General features: G+C 46.4%; 1 protein-coding gene across 1 annotated transcript in view; it reads right to left on the bottom strand.

Annotated features, from left to right (window-relative positions):
• LOC142590176 (DNA-dependent protein kinase catalytic subunit-like) overlaps positions 1–19,697 on the bottom strand; it is a 202,163-nt gene that overhangs the window by 59,955 nt on the left and 122,511 nt on the right. The window contains exons 57-66 of the mRNA XM_075702071.1: positions 18,514–18,687; positions 18,232–18,315; positions 13,631–13,841; positions 11,519–11,711; positions 10,268–10,417; positions 5,803–5,903; positions 4,154–4,285; positions 2,940–3,125; positions 1,496–1,583; positions 310–433 (exon numbers count right to left, since the gene is read on the bottom strand). Coding sequence (XP_075558186.1) covers positions 310–433; positions 1,496–1,583; positions 2,940–3,125; positions 4,154–4,285; positions 5,803–5,903; positions 10,268–10,417; positions 11,519–11,711; positions 13,631–13,841; positions 18,232–18,315; positions 18,514–18,687 — 1,443 coding nt within the window. The remainder of the gene's footprint in view (positions 1–309; positions 434–1,495; positions 1,584–2,939; positions 3,126–4,153; positions 4,286–5,802; positions 5,904–10,267; positions 10,418–11,518; positions 11,712–13,630; positions 13,842–18,231; positions 18,316–18,513; positions 18,688–19,697) is intronic.

The raw sequence follows: 19,697 nt of genomic DNA, 5'->3' as shown, positions 1-19,697 counted from the left end.
AACATGCACCTGCACAAATTGTTTAGGGTTCTGTTCCCGATTCAGAACCATTTACGACTGTATCAGACTTCTTTCGGAACAAAAAAGATTGGTGAAAGTATTAGAATCCCAGTCTTCTATGTGAAGACGACACAACTAGCATTGTAATAAAATGATTCTGCATAATTGATCACTTCCAGCACAAGAGGTTTTTGTCACAGGTTTTTCTTTACTCCAGCAATTTTGCTCATAAGATGCTCCTTTTAGTTGACAAATGACTACTGCTCGTATTAGAACATTGCCACCAAATATGCCCCAGGGCGTGCTCACTCGGCTAGCTGCATCCACATCTGCTGTTCCGGATGATCCTCTTTCTTTGATCGTTTGGCTGGTGGTGCCTTGGTTGATGCCGACAGGCTGTTGGCATGGTTCATTTCTTCCAAGAGAAGAATTCCTGCAGAATAGGCAGTGTTAGCACGCCTAAATGCCTAGATAGTTTCAGCAAGTGTTTTTAATAATTTGAAATGTCGACTAGAGTCCCCTTTTAAGATATCGGTGTTCATTTAAGTTCTACAATGTGCTAACAGTGAAGATGGCTAGGACAATGAGCTGCTTATACAATGAAGTTCATTTCTCCTTCTTTAGAGAGAGCCAAAACCAGAGATTTTAGCTAAAACAAGAGCACTACTCTTGTTTTAGCACTACTTTTAAAATACTGTCCCTGTGTTTTTCGTGCGCTAGAAGGCTAAAACAGATTACCAACATGCCCAAACTTATTCTTTCAAGAGCTTTAGCATAGCTGAAAGTTCTGCAGAGAGATTTTATTTAAACCTAAAGGCCTCTAGATACAGCTAAATCTAGAGAGATTTAACGAGAACAAGGACTTTAGCAAAGCTAAAAATTCTGTTCAGTGCTCCTGGATCACCAGAACAGTGTCATGAGATTTGGTGACGAGTGCCGATGTTAACATTTGCGTATTTCGGTATTTCCATGTATGTCTATGCTGGTGCTTTCTATTGTTGAGCGTATTGAGGAGTAGCTAAAGCTCCACAGCAATAAATCATTTTAGTGCATTTTGTACTGTACTAGAGCATATACTTCGGTGCTTCTTTTTCACTAAAATTCGATGTCACTCAAAAGGGGTTGTAAGCCAGGTAACTCTGACCACAGCTACGATTAAGTTAAATGTAGCTGAAAGTAAGCCACATTTTAATACTGCAAAGAAATTGACTTCTGTGTTGGAATTACAGACTGAATGGCACCCGCAAATGTGCTACACAGTAGCACACAAAAAATAAATATAAAATAAAGATTTCAGTGTAGTCTAATTTATAACCCAATGCTTTTTTTTATGGAAACAGCACGACAACGGCATGGCTACTGCACCAACACAATCTCTCACTGCAATATTATTATTTATTTATTTAGTGTTAATCATAGTGCTAACATACGGTAGCCTCTCACAGCGGAATTAATACACTACAAAACAGTATAACACAAGGAAAGCTAGCGTTACCAAGGCTTTGGTGGCCGCTGGCTATAGACGCTCTAGAAATCGCGGCCACGGGAAGCTTCAGGTCCGATGCGCCCTGAAATGCTACTTCCTGCAACAGACATAAAATATACAGAAACACTCAACTTCTAAAAGAATAGAAGAGGAGGAGACAAGGAGGGCCCAAGGATTTGCCAGCAAGACATGAAGTACACACAGACCAGATAAAATTTAGCATGCAAAAGAAAGCAAAGCCTGCTAAAATTTAACCACAGACACCTATACCTTTGTTTGAATGCTATAAAAAGACAGGCCAATTTTTCTACCCAGCACTACAATATGCAGTGCTCTAAATAGCACACCCTCTTGTACTTATGCTGTCAAAACAAAGCTGTGTTATGCAATATGCATACAGTAGAACCTCATTTGATAAGACCTCATTTCATGTGATTTCCCGGTGCCAACGTTTGTGATTGAGAACACAACAGAAATAACCCAGTAGAGTTGCTATTTTTTTTTTACCAGTTGATACGTTCCCGGTAAACACACCTTTCGGCACCAACGTTCGGTACATCGCCAAAGTGCGATCGTATGGTACCTTTCCCGGCTGTTAGATCCTGTGTAAACAAGAAAAGGGACGAGGCACGTGCGATAGGGCTCCCAGCCACAAGTTTGTTGCCAGATGTCAGCGCCACTCCTCCTAGTGAATAGCTGTGTCACCATCTATGAGAGCACCGGCACAGCCAGACCAGACACTCAAGACAGCGCATTTTCAAACGCACACCTCACCACTGTTTCGCAACGGCTGAAGTGGCCGAACAATGGCTGGGTAACCTAGGAGGACAGTATTGTTGCGTGGTGAAATGACCACAACAGCAACAAAAAGACCTGGGGCCTGCCTGTCAAGTTCTACTGATCTCCGGGTAAACGGTATGACAAGGAACACAGGCAGGCATGCATAGCCACCGTTCGCCTAATCAAGTAAATTGGAATGTCAAACTTGCCTTTTTTTCCCTGAATGCTTGCTATTTAATCGCAGTAGCGTTGTTGCCTCGCCTTGTAGCTCAGTCCTGACAGTTTACTAGTGACGACGAGGATACTTCAGCAGCTCTACTTTGATGTGCTTGTGAGGGGCGCATTGAGTAATGACTGATTTGTTATAGCGGCAGGCGGACACAACCACTTGGGACGATCGCGCTAGCGTGTTCTCTGATGTGCATGCATGCACGCGGCGCTTTTTTATTTCGGCAGAGCTGGGGCTGATTGTTACGCTGCTACAGGTCGATATCCTGTTAACGCCAACTATAGCAATAAAGTATACAGATTTCAAAAAGAAAGAAAAAAAAAACGTACACAGTGCAACGCACGTTCTTGTAGGGATTCTGGGTGGAGCATTACAATACGGGTTTTAATTAAAGTAGTGTTGCCCCAAAATTCACTTCTTGCCCAAAATGCTTGCAAACCTCACCTGCACGAAAGCCACAAGTGGAGGGAAGCAACGCATGCTTGCTTCCAGGATGCCAGCCAGCGCCCTCTGCAGTCCTTGGCACAGTTCCTCCCGCTGCCGGGAGAGCGATGCCCCATCTCGCCTCGATTCATGCAACACGGACGTGACGACACCAGAGAGCAACATCTGTGCAACTTGCTGGTCTTGCTAAAGTAAAAAACAAACAAACAAAATCACACCGGAAGGCTAATCCATTCCAGGGAGCAAAAAGTTGCAAGAAGCTTTGTTTTAACTCGAAACTGAAACAATTTTCATAACCTTGAGTGCATATGGCGTCCCAGTGCAGCACCAGCATTGGACAGCGCACTTGATGCTGCACTGAGACTACCACAGTTGTACCACTGTCGCTGCGTGAAAGGAAAAAAGAAAGAAAGAAGCAAGCAGAGCAGAAAGAAGCAATTTTGCGATCTAATAATGTCAACATTCTCAGGCTCATTTGAAGAGCAAGACAAAGGAATAAAATAGGATAGGAGCAAATTTTACGGCAACTCAACAGTGCAGTACAGTGGCACCAAAGCAAGACCTCAACAACAAACGCTTCAAAACCTCCTAGGGTGAACAGCGCAAGAAAACAAAAACCTAAAGAACTTTAGCATTATTTGCAAATTAAATATATTTTTACATATTCATATCACCGAGGAAAACAAAGGCGGTCGATGTTCACCAATACGAGCCTGAAAGTGCATCAAAGTGTAACACTACAACGACGAAGTTGGCAGCGCGCTGTTTGGCTATGGCTTTTCAAATGACGAGTACTCAGAGCACGCAAAGCAAACAAGGTAAAGAAGAGATTTAAATAAAGCTTCCACAATGATCATGTCCACTGCAGGACGAAGGCCTCTCCCAGTGATCTCCAATTACCCGTCTTGCACCCGCTGACTGCATCCTTTCCCCACAAATGTCCCTATTTCATCCTACCACCCAGTTCTCTCCAGCGTGTATTCCCGTTCCTCGGCACCCACTCTGTATAACTCTAACAGACCATCTATGCATTGCATGTCTTGACCAACTCCCCAATTCATCCTCTTATTCACAAATAGAATATTGACTGCCCCTGTTTGCTCTGTAACTATACTGCTGTCTTCCTGTCTCTCAATGCAGGAGGCTGCACATGTCTCTCGCATGCCTTGGTTGGTTGAACATGCTGGAATGAATATGAATGCCCTCATTATTACCTGGGCCAAAGCTTGCATGGGAGCTATCAAGGCTGCGTGAGAGATCTGAATGTCTGGGAAGTCACCCATGCGGTAGCTTCGGTATAGCGTCACCTCCGCTTCACGACGAGCATGCTGTTCTTGTTTAAGTTTCTGCCAAGGAAAAACAGCACAGGGTCAGACAAATCAGTACACTATGAAGTAGCGCGTTCAGGTTAAAGATTATGCCACTGGGAAGTGCCACCATTGACCTAATCGTGAAAGAGCCAAAGCTAGTTTATTAACGCTTTAACCCCTCATAGCCAAAGCTTAATACCTTTCTTCCTGGTCACGAAACTTCAATGGGAAAGCTTACTAAAACGCCTAAAATAGCTGCGATGAGGCGCACTGTGATTTAGAGGGCCTTTAGCTAATGGACGGGGGAGGCTAACTTGCATACATTTTATTGGGATAGCATTAAGGGCCCCATGTCGCAGAAAATCCAGTGTCGGTGTCGGCATCAGCAGAGTTGTCCGCGAGTGAAAATTACCATATATATTTAGGTGTATGTATATGCTACATGCGGTACATGCACGTTATATTGCCACACCTTTCTATCACTAAAGTTGCTCATACCTTGCCTTGCATCCCTGACAAAGTTATTTCTCTGAATTTTGAGAATGACAGCCCACACACAAATGCCATGAAACAGAACACCAACAGTGCATACCTTTTATGTTATATCTTCTCAGACTTAAAACGATAAAAGTGTGAAACAATAAGCGAAACCTGAACATGATGTAATTTTTTTGGCAAGGCTGCACACGACCTCTGGGATCAGCCCACGCGAGAGGCCGCGTTTCTTCCAGAAAGCTCATCTTCGTGCGTAGCATTCACCACCAGCATTTCCCGGTAGACCTTACAGTTACATACGCTGCAGTTGCTGGGAAGCGTGAGAAGCAGTCGGGGATTTTTTTAATGCTATTGCGTTCCACTCTTAAAGGGGAAGCTTAAGCGTCCTCCAAATATTTCAAGCAAGTTATGCATTCTTTTCTATTGCAGTGTTGCTGGAGAGAGTGCAAGATGAGATGCATTTAAGTAAATACAACTAAGCGTGCAGTTCCTTAAAAAAAGAACACTGATAGAAAATGGCGAACGCTGGCCAGGCACCATTACCAGCTCTAGGCACAAGATGTGGAGTGGGCTACAGAGAGCTGTCGGTCTTTTCCAATACGCCGGGCCTCTTCAAAACTACTCCCTAAGTATGGAAGCCCTTAACGCATTGTCAAGCGCATGTCCGCAGTGAACTATGTCATTGAGCCCGTTGTGTCATCTTCGGATCTGTGCCACTCGGGACAACATATTGTCAATGCCTCAAGACCTACCCCGACTTGCTCATCGTGGCAAGCTCTAAGGTCACCAAAAAGGCTCCCTCTTTGTTCCCGGTGGCAGCTGCAGTGAAGTTGATGAACGCTGGCCAAGCATCAATGCCAGTGCTAGGCCAAAGATTGCTATTCGAGCAGGGACTCTGTGTGCTGTTCCTGACCGCTGTGTTAGCTCTATCGAAACCCAAGTAAATAGGCTACTTTACAGCTTCAATGCTCGCTCTTCCTCTCGTATCTTTCCAATGTGTTACTAGCTTGTCCAATCGCAGCACATGTACACACAAAAAGGAGCAGGGCGGGTCTTACCTTGCGAGTTTCCTTAAGGCGAACTTCCCTGCGCATGTGCTGAAGCCGGATCTGATCGTCGTCTCGCAAGAACCTCCTCTTCAGTAGCCGCAGGCTGTCAACTGCGTGGAAGAGTGGGTTCCGTCATACTCCAATATTGAAAACCTATGATTTTTTAGATTTTTGTGACGTAACAGTAGATGTGTACCTGTCCACAGCAGGTGTCACAGGTTACAGATTTAAGTGAACCGGTGAGCCGTTCAAGTGAACCGGTTCATTTCAGTGAAATGAGGCGTTCTGAGCCACTCACTGAAGTGAGCCGTTTTGCCCGTCTCTACGCCACAACGCTCTCTGGCATGGCGCCGAAATGATGCTGATGTAGCTTCACCCTTCCAAGCGCCTTCTGCGTTTGCGCTTGGAGGCCATTCTGATCTCTGAGGCTTGTTGTTCTGCCAGGTCAACACCCTTCCAAGCGCCTTCTGCGTTTGCACTTGGAGGCCATTCTGATCTCTGAGGCTCGTTGTTCTGCCAGGCCAACACCCTTCCAAGTGCCTTCTGTGTTTGCGCTTGGAGGCTATTCTGATCTCTGAGGCTCATTGTTCTGCCAGGCCAACACCCTTCCAAGTGCCTTCTGCGTTTGTGCTTGGAGGCCATTCTGATCTCTGAGGCTCGTTGTTCTGCCAGGCCAACACCCTTCCAAGTGCCTTCTGCGTTTGCGCTTGGAGGCCATTCTGATCTCTGAGGCTCGTTGTTCTGCCAGGCCAACACCCTTCCAAGTGCCTTCTGCGTTTGCGCTTGGAGGCCATTCTGATCTCTGAGGCTCGTTGTTCTGCCAGGCCAACACCCTTCCAAGTGCCTTCTGCGTTTGCGCTTGGAGGCCATTCTGATCTCTGAGGCTCGTTGTTCTGCCAGGCCAACACCCTTCCAAGTGCCTTCTGAGTTTGCGCTTGGAGGCCATTCTGATCTCTGAGGCTCGTTGTTCTGCCAGGCCAACACCCTTCCAAGTGCCTTCTGCATTTGCACTTGGAGGCCATTCTGATCTCTGAGGCTCGTTGTTCTGCCAGGCCAACACCCTTCCAAGTGCCTTCTGCGTTTGCACTTGGAGGCTATTCTGATCTCTGAGGCTCATTGTTCTGCCAGGCCAACACCCTTCCAAGTGCCTTCTGCGTTTGCGCTTGGAGGCCATTCTGATCTCTGAGGCTCGTTGTTCTGCCAGGCCAACACCCTTCCAAGTGCCTTCTGAGTTTGCGCTTGGAGGCTATTCTGATCTCTGAGGCTCATTGTTCTGCCAGGCCAACACCCTTCCAAGTGCCTTCTGCGTTTGCGCTTGGAGGCCATTCTGATCTCTGAGGCTCGTTGTTTTGCCAGGCCAACACCCTTCTAAGCGCCTTCTGTGTTTGCACTTGGAGGCCATTCTGATCTCTGAGGCTCGTTGTTTTTCCAGGCCAACACCCTTCTAAGCGCCTTCTGTGTTTGCACTTGGAGGCCATTCTGATCTCTGAGGCTTGTTGTTCTGCCAGGTCAACACCCTTCCAAGCGCCTTCTGCGTTTGCACTTGGAGGCTATTCTGATCTCTGAGGCTCATTGTTCTGCCAGGCCAACACCCTTCCAAGTGCCTTCTGCGTTTGCGCTTGGAGGCCATTCTGATCTCTGAGGCTCGTTGTTCTGCCAGGCCAACACCCTTCCAAGTGCCTTCTGCGTTTGCGCTTGGAGGCCATTCTGATCTCTGAGGCTCGTTGTTTTGCCAGGCCAACACCCTTCTAAGCGCCTTCTGTGTTTGCACTTGGAGGCCATTCTGATCTCTGAGGCTTGTTGTTCTGCCAGGTCAACACCCTTCCAAGCGCCTTCTGCGTTTGCACTTGGAGGCTATTCTGATCTCTGAGGCTCATTGTTCTGCCAGGCCAACACCCTTCCAAGTGCCTTCTGCGTTTGCGCTTGGAGGCCATTCTGATCTCTGAGGCTCGTTGTTCTGCCAGGCCAACACCTTTCCAAGTGCCTTCTGCGTTTGCGCTTGGAGGCCATTCTGATCTCTGAGGCTCGTTGTTCTGCCAGGCCAACACCCTTCCAAGTGCCTTCTGAGTTTGCGCTTGGAGGCCATTCTGATCTCTGAGGCTCGTTGTTCTGCCAGGCCAACACCCTTCCAAGTGCCTTCTGCGTTTGCGCTTGGAGGCCATTCTGATCTCTGAGGCTCGTTGTTTTGCCAGGCCAACACCCTTCGAAGTGCCTTCTGCGTTTGCGCTTGGAGGCCATTCTGATCTCTGAGGCTCGTTGTTCCGCCAGGCCAACACCCTTCCAAGTGCCTTCTGAGTTTGCGCTTGGAGGCCATTCTGATCTCTGAGGCTCGTTGTTCTGCCAGGCCAACACCCTTCCAAGTGTCTTCTGCGTTTGCGCTTGGAGGCCATTCTGATCTCTGAGGCTCGTTGTTCTGCCAGGCCAACACCCTTCCAAGTGCCTTCTGCGTTTGCGCTTGGAGGCCATTCTGATCTCTGAGGCTCGTTGTTTTGCCAGGCCAACACCCTTCTAAGCGCCTTCTGTGTTTGCACTAGGAGGCCATTCTGATCTCTGAGGCTCGCTGTTCTGCCAGGCCAACACCCTTCCAAGTGCCTTCTGCGTTTGCACTTGGAGGCTATTCTGATCTCTGAGGCTCATTGTTCTGCCAGGCCAACACCCTTCCAAGTGCCTTCTGCGTTTGCGCTTGGAGGCCATTCTGATCTCTGAGGCTCGTTGTTCTGCCAGGCCAACACCTTTCCAAGTGCCTTCTGCGTTTGCGCTTGGAGGCCATTCTGATCTCTGAGGCTCGTTGTTCTGCCAGGCCAACACCCTTCCAAGTGCCTTCTGAGTTTGCGCTTGGAGGCCATTCTGATCTCTGAGGCTCGTTGTTCTGCCAGGCCAACACCCTTCCAAGTGCCTTCTGCGTTTGCGCTTGGAGGCCATTCTGATCTCTGAGGCTCGTTGTTTTGCCAGGCCAACACCCTTCCAAGTGCCTTCTGCATTTGCGCTTGGAGGCCATTCTGATCTCTGAGGCTCGTTGTTTTGCCAGGCCAACACCCTTCGAAGTGCCTTCTGCGTTTGCGCTTGGAGGCCATTCTGATCTCTGAGGCTCGTTGTTCCGCCAGGCCAACACCCTTCCAAGTGCCTTCTGAGTTTGCGCTTGGAGGCCATTCTGATCTCTGAGGCTCGTTGTTCTGCCAGGCCAACACCCTTCCAAGTGTCTTCTGCGTTTGCGCTTGGAGGCCATTCTGATCTCTGAGGCTCGTTGTTCTGCCAGGCCAACACCCTTCCAAGTGCCTTCTGCGTTTGCGCTTGGAGGCCATTCTGATCTCTGAGGCTCGTTGTTTTGCCAGGCCAACACCCTTCTAAGCGCCTTCTGTGTTTGCACTAGGAGGCCATTCTGATCTCTGAGGCTCGTTGTTCTGCCAGGCCAACACCCTTCCAAGTGCCTTCTGCGTTTGCACTTGGAGGCTATTCTGATCTCTGAGGCTCATTGTTCTGCCAGGCCAACACCCTTCCAAGTGCCTTCTGCGTTTGCGCTTGGAGGCCATTCTGATCTCTGAGGCTCGTTGTTTTGCCAGGCCAACACCCTTCTAAGCGCCTTCTGTGTTTGCACTTGGAGGCCATTCTGATCTCAGGCTCGTTGTTCTGCCAGGCCAACACCCTTCCAAGTGCCTTCTGCGTTTGCACTTGGAGGCTATTCTGATCTCTGAGGCTCATTGTTCTGCCAGGCCAACACCCTTCCAAGTGCCTTCTGCGTTTGCGCTTGGAGGCCATTCTGATCTCTGAGGCTCGTTGTTTTGCCAGGCCAACACCCTTCTAAGCACCTTCTGTGTTTGCACTTGGAGGCCATTCTGATCTCTGAGGCTCATTGTTCTGCCAGGCCAACACCCTTCCAAGTGCCTTCTGCGTTTGCGCTTGGAGGCCATTCTGATCTCTGAGGCTCGTTGTTCTGCCAGGCCAACACCCTTCCAAGTGCCTTCTGCGTTTGCGCTTGGAGGCCATTCTGATCTCTGAGGCTCGTTGTTCTGCCAGGCCAACACCCTTCCAAGTGCCTTCTGCGTTTGCACTTGGAGGCTATTCTGATCTCTGAGGCTCATTGTTCTGCCAGGCCAACACCCTTCCAAGTGCCTTCTGCGTTTGCGCTTGGAGGCCATTCTGATCTCTGAGGCTCGTTGTTCGGCCAGTCCAACCTAGCACCATGATTGCGCGACAAAAAGTGGAAACACTATGTGTTCACCGATACGTACGACATAAGCTGATACGGTTTATGTGGATAAAAAACGCATTATGTTCAGTGGCAGCTGAGTCGGGGATTTGATTTTACTACTATTAAAAGGAAACTACTGTTTAAGCAGGCACGTTTCAACAAGGCTTTACCGTACTACGTATGAGATGGAGTATAGATATCGGGAACACCTTTTTACAGTTGTTCAAGAATTGTTGCTGTGCCCTTTCAACTGCTTGAGCACACATTCAGGGATGCCATTCTTACCTCGCTCAGTGGCAGTGCCCCCGTGTTGGGCACTGGGGCCTGCTTTGCCAGGAGAGAGCTGCAAGATTGTTGCAGAACGCTGTTGCTTCTGCTGCACAGGTAGGCTGGGCTCGTGAGTACTTTGCGTAAGCCAACTGTACGTGCTGGTCTCTGAAACACCGTAATGCAAAAAATATGCCAATGGCATAGTAGAGCAGGTGAAAAGTGTAGGCAAAAGATTTTATATCTGAATATATTAATGCTCAGAATGTGGGAATGTCATTGATACAATGTAAGGTCCCAGGAAGACAGAGATTTAGTTTCAAGTGAGCAACAGGGTGAACAAACAGGGAATGCTGATCACTCTATTGCTAGAACATGATATGTACATGCAGAACTAGCACATGTGCACGAGATTTGTTGACCACTGTCATTATAATCATGAGTTTATTTAAGTCCACCACAGAACGAAAGGCTCCCCGAAAGGCTCTGTGCAGCCGTCACCACGCACATGAAGGGGCGCGTTCCGCAGGGTGCTAACAAAAAAAAAAAAAAAAAAAAAAAACCCAGACTGAGCAAACCCAGAGAGATGAGAAAAATATGTTTCTAGGATTATACAACAGGGGCCGGGACTACCCTGGAGCGTGCCAACTTCATGTTACTTTGAACATCCAGACGCAGTGGAGAAACTAAGGGCACATTAGTGACACTGAAAGGGTTTAATACAATGGTTAGAAGCAAGAGGCAGCACGTCCATGTACTAGGAGAAAATAACCGTCTCGTGTTTCTAGCTGAAATAGCTGCTTCTATTTAGCCTAAACAAAGAGAGAAAAAAATGCAACATTGCGCGCTATGCTGACCTCTTGATGCTTCATCCTAGATCTTTATTCATATTGTGTCACCTGTCGCAGTACTCAAATTGCCCTCGAAGGGCACTTTTAATTGCCTTTGACGACAGAACGGTCTCGATCAATTGCATGTCGATTTACTCAAAAGCTGAGGGCTACAATATGGATCAACGACTTCCATAAATTTTTCGCATGCCTCGGACTTCATATTCTGGTTTCTGAGAAAGCACGCGCACCGATTTCCTCCATCGCGTGGTGCAACTTGCCTGGAGGGCCGACAGGCAGCACCGGGTAGGCGCGCCATGTCCCTTTTCCCAGTTTCCCTGTCGCTTCCGCGACACTGCAATGCGTCAACTTCAACTGAGCCAGCTTGAACTGCTAGGCTATAGCCGCCTGTCCCGGTATTACCACCCCCGCTACATACCCCCTGCAGCTGCTGCCTGCTGCGTCGGTGTGAATTGCAGTGTCGCCTGCGTGGCCCTCAGCTTTTGCGAAGTGGAGCCATCGGCAGTGGAGGACTGCGTGGACGACTGCGTCTGGCTGAACGACAGGGTCTCCGCAAACAGGGGTGTCATTGCTGCGTGGCGCCTCCGCCAGGACCCCGTCACTGTGTAGTCCTGCACGTGACAAGAGCAAAACCGCAATCAGAAGGAAGGCCAGCTAAGGTGTTAGAAAGCTAGTTAGGGTGGAAGTTAAAGCGCTAAAATTTGTTTCTGTTGTTAGTATTTCTGAATTTGGAATGATGTTCCTGAGGAACCCCAATGAATAATTTTAGTACCACATTTTCTGGACCATAGTCTGCTTCAGTTAATTGTTTACAGGGGCAAATTTGAGCTTTAAAAAACGTTCTTACCCTATATAGCCTGCACTTGTTATATAATTCTTAATAATCCACATGGACGAATTTCAGTTGAATCGACTTTTGTTAAGTTTTCATGCAACTAGCATATTCAGTCAGTAAGCAAATAATTTATTCCGAAGTACTAATACACAGGGACCTCTATTAGGGTGCATGGACAATGTTTTGAAAGCTGCAAGTACCAACTGGAAATATTGCTTGTACGCAGTGATAATAATTGCGGAGTTGGTTTCACTGTGTGCTAACATGGTAAAAGGTTGTAGGCACACTCTGCCATTTTTTTTTAAAACTGTGCCAATGAACTCAAAAATCTGAATTGTGTGTAGTCTGTGCACGTAGGTGCAGGTGAAATTTTAAGTTTTAGGCATGTATACTCCGCAGACTATAATCAGGAAAACACAGTAGTTTTTGCCTGAATAAATACCGCACGTTTGTGATGCACAGTGCAGAAAGGAAGAGACAAAGCAAAAAGGGAGACAAAACAAGCAATGCTTTGCTATCAGTTAATATCTGCAGAATCTGTCACAAGCACCTATCAACTGGCTCTATTTTCTTTGCTGCTTGATTTTGACAATTGGCAAGATTGTTAGTCACTGAAATGTATTTTTCTGTCTTTTGTTTGTGCCAAGTAATGGGCCAAGTACCCAGTCAAGCTGCAGCTTAGCAGCTTTCTGTGCTTGTCCTAGCTATCATCTGTTCTTGTAAAAAAAAAAAAAAATTGACTTCACATTTGATATATCTATCACTTGGAGTTTGCAATATACTATACTGGTTGGTTTATTCCAAATTTAAATAACTTTTTCACTTTAATCAGTATTGGCATGATGACAACAACAACAGCAACAAGAAAGGCTGCTCCTTTAAGAATGTGGTAAATTCACAAACTGACGTCCCACAGCATTGAAAAAAATAAATTGCATAGTGAGATTTAACATTTTCAAGCTGTGCAGTGGGCTATATGTTGGGGAAAGCTCTAGATTAGCTTTAACTACTCGGGGATATTTAAATTTGAAGTACCCAAAGCACGGCACGCGAGAGTTTTTTGCATTCCACCGCCATCAGAATGTGGCCACCATTGCAGGAAGTAGAATACACAACTTCATGCAAATTCTGGGATTTCAGTGCCAAAACCACGACCTGATTAAGAAGCATGCCGCAGTGGTAGTGGGCGACTCTGAATTAATTTGGACCACCTGGGGTTCTTTAACATGCACTCAAATCCAAGTACACAAGCAATGTTGCATTTCGCCTCCATCAAAATGCAGCCACTGCGGCCGGGATCAAACCTGCCACCTCAAGCTAGGCAGCGTAGTGCCGAAGCCACTCAGGCACCACGCTGGGTGCTAGAATTATAATTGCAACACAAATATGATAAAGCGACTGTTTGGACAAGCAGCTTGTTTTTATTCACTGGCTGCACGATGGCATAACATTGGACACAGGAAACAAGGGCAACCGGTGTCAGCACACGCATTTTTCCATGCTTGTTGCAGACATGCTTATTCTTGCTTGATACTGGTGTTTAGATTGGCACTGTTACACAAAGCCAGCAAACACAGCGTTGTTGCAGTGTTCGTAACTTACAGATGCTGTTTGCTGGCAAAGCTATGTCTTTAATGACCACTGTCGTTTCACAAGTAGCGCCGCCTAGCAGAGCTCGACCGTCCTACAACTCACCACGAAAGTGCAATCTGACAGGGGATGCTGGAAGACCTTTCGATCGTAGTCGGGACTGCGCGATGTCAGCTCCAGCAGCAGAAATGTGGCCGACGACAGGAACTGCTCTTCCATTTCGGGCAGGTACATGTCGCCGACTAAGGCAATGAGGCGCTCCGTAGTGGCACGGGGAAGCTGCGTCTCTTGGCACCAGAAGTTTGCTACTGACAGCCTGAAATGGTTGCGCGAAAACAGTAGAAGTGCTGGGCAAAATGTAAGTTACAGTAGCGTTAGCAATAGCAGTAGACGGAAGAAAGAAAGAAGAACAAAAAACTGCCATTACCACTAACAACAACCTCGCAAAGTTTTGTGTGATGCACGCAAACTCGCACAGTGATAGTTGAGGATGTGTTCCTCACAATCTGTTTGTCAGCAAGTTCACGTGGCAGCTGCATCTGCACAATACACGCACGGTCAGCTGCCACTGCTTTACGCTCGGCATCTTCCGTTGACACAAGCGCGTTACGTGGAGCCACGATGGGAGCACCATTGACGAATGCCACAATGCCACGAGAAGGTTGTACAAGCCTCCGACATAACTAAAAAAAAAAAAAAATTGTTTGGACAAGTGATGACACACGTTGTTACAAGGCATGATAACCGTCCAATACCACCAGGATGATTGAAAATCACCAACTATGCGCTACGTACTATCGGTATAAATTGAACTCCAGATGGGAAATAATTTATAAGAATGGCTGTTGTATGTATCACTTATCTCTACTTCAGGGGGAGGGATAGTGCATTGGGGACCTCGATTGAAGCCACGGGAAGTAAGCTCCCTTGCACCGGAAGTCGGCACTTTGCTACTCTGCAGCAACACTTCGCCTGCATGGGAGCTCGGCATATTCTTTTTTTGTTTTTGTTTCCCCCAAGATACCTGCCTACTGTGGTGTAAACTACCCGACAAGGCTGGAGATGTCCTCTAAGTGTTGGAATTGAGAAAACACTTAAAGTAAGGAAAAAAAAAGCACTGCATACGGATTGAGATTATCGTAAAGCCCTTATCAGACACAAAGTCACAACAACACTCCTTACAAACGTGGTAAACCACACAGAGAAAATCGTTACGGATGCAATATTATTCGGCTAAGTGCACTAGTAGGTGAAGTGTGCACCCTACTTCGGGGACAACTCGTTGCACGATGCCGCATTTCCATTGACTTCGCCTCTGCACCCGGCTCAATGAACGGCATCCAGCAAAACACAGTACAGATCAGTGGCGCATGCTAATTACATAGAAATGACACATGCTAACTTCGTAGCCAGTTTCTAAACATGGAATAATCCCAAATGTACATTTTGGAGCCCGAATTATGACACTGTTACAAATGGAGGCAAACCTTACAGTGCAAAAATGCATTTGAGTTATTTTCAACTAGTTTACATTTGGATTTATGCTAATCATAGATGGCTGGCAGTGATCTACAGAAATGTTCAAGTTCATTTGTTATGCTCCATTTATACATTGCTAATTAGAGAAACAAGAGAGAACGCTAATTCAGTAAGACATAGTCACACACACATGCAGATGGCATTGAACACTCGTAAACACATAAAGGTTATCTACATGCACAGTTCACGATCTACCAGAGGAGTTTACATGTTAATGCAGTGATAGCATGCAATGGTGTTACAACAGGGAATTGACCAACACAATGAAGAATGCGCACACAGAGATCGCCAAGATGCACATATACCTACAACGCCGTAGTATATCGACAAGTCTTTGAATGTCGTCAGCACTGGAGAGCCCAACATGAGGCAGGCAATGTGAAACCATCAGCCAGAAAGTCAGGCTATTCAAGACGTATAGTAATGCATGGTGCGAATACCTTTCTTTCTTTTAGAAATGCCAGAAAGCCTTACAGAGTTGCCAGAACGTGCACCTTACAGAATTTATTGCACTTAAAGGGCATTGTACTTAAAGGGCCCCTCACCAGGTTTGGCCATTTTAATCAAACAAGCGTAGCTGGTGCATGGCATGCTGACGGTTGTGTCTGCAAAGTATTACGCTGCTGCATGCCTGGGAAAAAAGCTGAAATTTTAAACCAAACGCTGCAAAAAAGGAAGCAAAAAAAAAAAAAAAAAGAAGAAGGAGGCGGGGCTTGATGCCGTGGTACGTCCCTCAGCTTCGGTGTGGAAGAAGGACGGGAAGGAACACCGCTTAGGAATGCTACTAGAGGCTGAGAGAGAGAGAGCTGGCGGTAGCGCTCGCCTCTTGGAGGCATGACAACAGGACAGTTAATATATTCTATCTCCTCCAATAATGAACCGATTTAATGAAACATTCTTTTGGCAAAAAACCCCTGAGATGGTGTTTTTACAATTTGCAGTGCATAACTGAAGTTTGCAACCGGGTCTGTCGAGGGGCCCTAGAAAGGGACACTGATAAGAAACGCTAGATCAGTTTAGGATGATTAAGTTTTTTTTTTTCGACAACTCTGTTGTTTTCAATTTCGCTATAATAGGCTGACTATCAAAAGGAAAAAAAAATGAAAGTCAAAGTTCCATTTTTTTTTCCTTTTTACTTTGCATTGAAACCCCAAAGCCAGAGCACATCAGTGTGACGTCACGAATATCAAAGTGAATTTTTTTTTGTACTTGGACCATGTTGGCTAGGTGAAAGCTTTCGCCAAGTTTGGTCCTTGGCTATTACAACACACAAAATAGTCCATTTCTACCAATAATGAATCGACCAGGCCCTAATGGACACCCTCAGATTCCCTGATGCCACGGCCAGCTGGTGCGGGAACTTAAAGGCATTGTCGTCGCTTGTATTTTCTTTATGAACCTTCTCTCGCTGGCCAGGAGTCTCCTCACGGTAAAAGTGGTTGTTTTTTGGTATTACAGATGGTTAACTAATAATACAGGCGAAATCATTTTTCTCTTTAGTGTCCCCATTAAGCACAATAGGTAAAGTCCTGCTAATGTTCAGGTTTCGATACAAGGGCCCTGCTTTCAAAAAAAATGTGTGAATCTATAAAGTAGACTAGTGGGCTAGTAAAAAAATGAGACTTGCTATAAACCCTGTGTGCTTACGCAAGCTGAAAGCTTCACTCTGTGCACTTAGCCTTCTCCTGTGAGCCTAACTGCGGATATGTACGTGTCATGTGTGAATGCAAGGACTGGATAGGTGGCTTTGTACAGGATTGCACGTGCAATCGCACAGGATAGGGAGATTAAACAGCTGTTCAATGTGTACGAGTTCGTAAGCACCAACATGTGAGCAGGTCTGAGTTTTTTCGTTTTGTTTTTTCCACAATCATTTGTACAGAGCAGCAATACTAGAGAGTTTTAGAATAGGGGCCCCAAACGTTTTGGGGCCCCAAAGAAATAGCGTCGAAGCCACTGCGCATGCGCAAGACGCAAACTCCGTTTGGGTTTTGCGTTGGGAACGCTATTTCACTGATTTAGCGGGAGCCCAAATAGCGGCCCCAAAAGCTTTGCGTCGGCAAACATGGCGGCACCCATCGTAGCGACGGCTCTAACCTAGCACAAAACTGGGTTCGATTCGCGGTAACGCATGAAGTTCGCAAGCTAGGAGAAGTGAGTGCGGTTATCGCTTTCTCTCAACTAGCGTGTGTTATGAAGATTGACTCATTAGACGCCGCTGATTTTGAATTCGGTTGTGGATTTTATGGCTCGTAGGCCTAACACGGCTAAGCTTGGCTGGTGAAGGCTAGTAAAGCTGGTTTGCTCAAAACTAAGCGCAACTAATTGTTTGCTGCTTACAGAGAATAACCTCTAAATTGTACTTAAACGTGAATACATGCAAGTAAAAATTATTATTCCTATCATAAAATGGTATATTTTATTTAATTATTTCTAACAGTTTTTCTTTGACGCCATAGTGGCGCTGTCAGCGCATGACGCTATCCGCAAACGTCAAACCCTATTCTAAAACTCTTCACTCCTACGTGCCCCAACGCTAACACCCGCAAAGCTCTTTGGGGCCCCAAACTATTGGGGCCCCTATTCTAAAACTCCCTACTGTCTTTTGTATGCTAACTGGGCATTCACTGTAACACAGGAAGAACTTTCTTTCAGGGCTAGTTCGTTGTACTAATTATTGTCATAGTAGCGTGAATATACAACACACACAGACAGCATGTATATTTAGTTGTGTGTATGTGTTTTGTCATCATCGTCATCATCATCAGGTTATTTTTATGCCCACTGCAGGACGAAGGCCGCTGCCAGTCATCTCCAATTCCCCCTGTCTTGCGCAAGCTGAATCCAACTTGCGCTTGCGAATTTCCTCGTTTCATCACCACACCTAATTTTCTGCCGTCCTCAACTGTGCTTTCCTTCCCTTCGCATGTGCTTTATATGTACACTCTAATGATTGCAATCAGTGTTCAGTGTGACACTGAACAGGATAAAACACAAGCTCATACACTGCGAGCAGAACTAAGCTGACAGCATGCACACAGAAACCACGCCACATACCAAAGAGCGGTGCAAGGCACAGAGTTGCCAGCAGCACAGACGTGTGTGGAACTTTGCGTACTTGACTATGGTCTTCACAACATGATGCCAGGCATGAGACGCTGGCTTACCTTAATGGCAAATCTGCGTCGCCTAGGCCCAGCAGCAGCACACGCCTTGCCTGTTTCATTAAATTCACAGCATCCTTATCAGACCTGCACATAAATTGGCATGTTTTGCTCACAAAAGAAAGCAGTAAAAGTGTTGAAGCAAACAAGTTCCTGTGCCAATGCATGCTACAAGAAAACAATATTCTTACTAGCAGGCCAGCACATTAAAAACTGCGAAGCCTCCCAAAGTAAGAAAAAAAAAAGAGAGAGAGAGAAAAAGAAGCCCATGCAAAATTTACTAACCTGTACTTGGTGTACAGGCGCATGCAGACATCGTACACCAGCTTCCTGCAGGAGGTGCTAGCATGACTTTGCAGTTTGCAGACAATGGGAAGCAGAATGTGCCAGTCGTCTTGGGTGGCAACCGTCGGAAGCTTGGCGCAGATCTCGAGCGACACTTTCTGCAGTGCTTCATCACTGCGTTTCCCAAAACACACATGATGAGAAGCGTGGAAGAGTGACGTTATGTGTGTAGACAGGGCAGCAGAATGTGCCTTGGTTCGTGGCACTGTGTCTGAAGATGTTTACAGCGAATGGCTGCCTCTTTCCAACACTTTTGGTAACATGTTGTCTACTTTTTGCCTGTGCCTCGAAGTTGCACCCATCTTTCCGAATTTCTGTCTAAGCTCGTGAGCTTGCAGACATTAGCAAAATGGCGTCACCTAATCTGGAAGCCTACACGCCAACATTACTGATGCAGACTTTCTTGCATCGGAGACGTCCTCCACTGAACTGTACAGACAGGCCTCCAGGCTGTGATTTTTTCTCATCTTTTTTCTCCTAAAGTGACAGGTACAAATGGTAAAAAAAAAAAAAAAAAATACAGCAACCATTCTGGCTCCTCAAAGCAAAAAATTTTGGTATAGCTTAGAGCATACAGTTTACTATAAAAATTACTGCAGGACACTCTGGGGCTGCGGTTGCTCAGCCACCATGGGAATTGTGGGAAGCACTATGTGGATTCGTCCGATCTTTATGCTTGTGGCTTGAGACGTTCTTGTGGTGGTGTTTTCATTCATTTGATTTTTCCAAATTTCCAAGCAATCGTAGTTCACTAACGACGGCAAGGCAAGTCTCCGAGCACAGAAGCAATCACTGTGGATTGCTGTGTTTACGATGCAATATTTTGCTGAAAATGACCGAACTGCGAAGTCACGAAGCCACTAAAGCATGAAGGACGAAGTCTAGGCCAAATCCATGCAACTAACCATCATTTCCCATGCTAGCTAGACCGTCATACTTGCAAGTACCACAGACACTAATGGCAAGTTCCCTCTAATTTCCCTAGTAAAGTTCCCTAGTAATTTATGTGGGAATCCCTATGGTCAAGGGAGTAGTTCGCCTGGTTTACGCTATATGTTCCTGCGATCTTGAATGCAGCTATACTAGAAAGAAGGCTGAGTGTTCTACACGCACCCATTTCTAAA

The sequence above is a fragment of the Dermacentor variabilis genome, chromosome 8, assembly GCF_050947875.1.
Source record: "Dermacentor variabilis isolate Ectoservices chromosome 8, ASM5094787v1, whole genome shotgun sequence".
NCBI classification, from domain to species: Eukaryota; Metazoa; Arthropoda; class Arachnida; order Ixodida; family Ixodidae; genus Dermacentor; species Dermacentor variabilis.
This window is presented reverse-complemented; position numbering and strand designations above follow the sequence as displayed.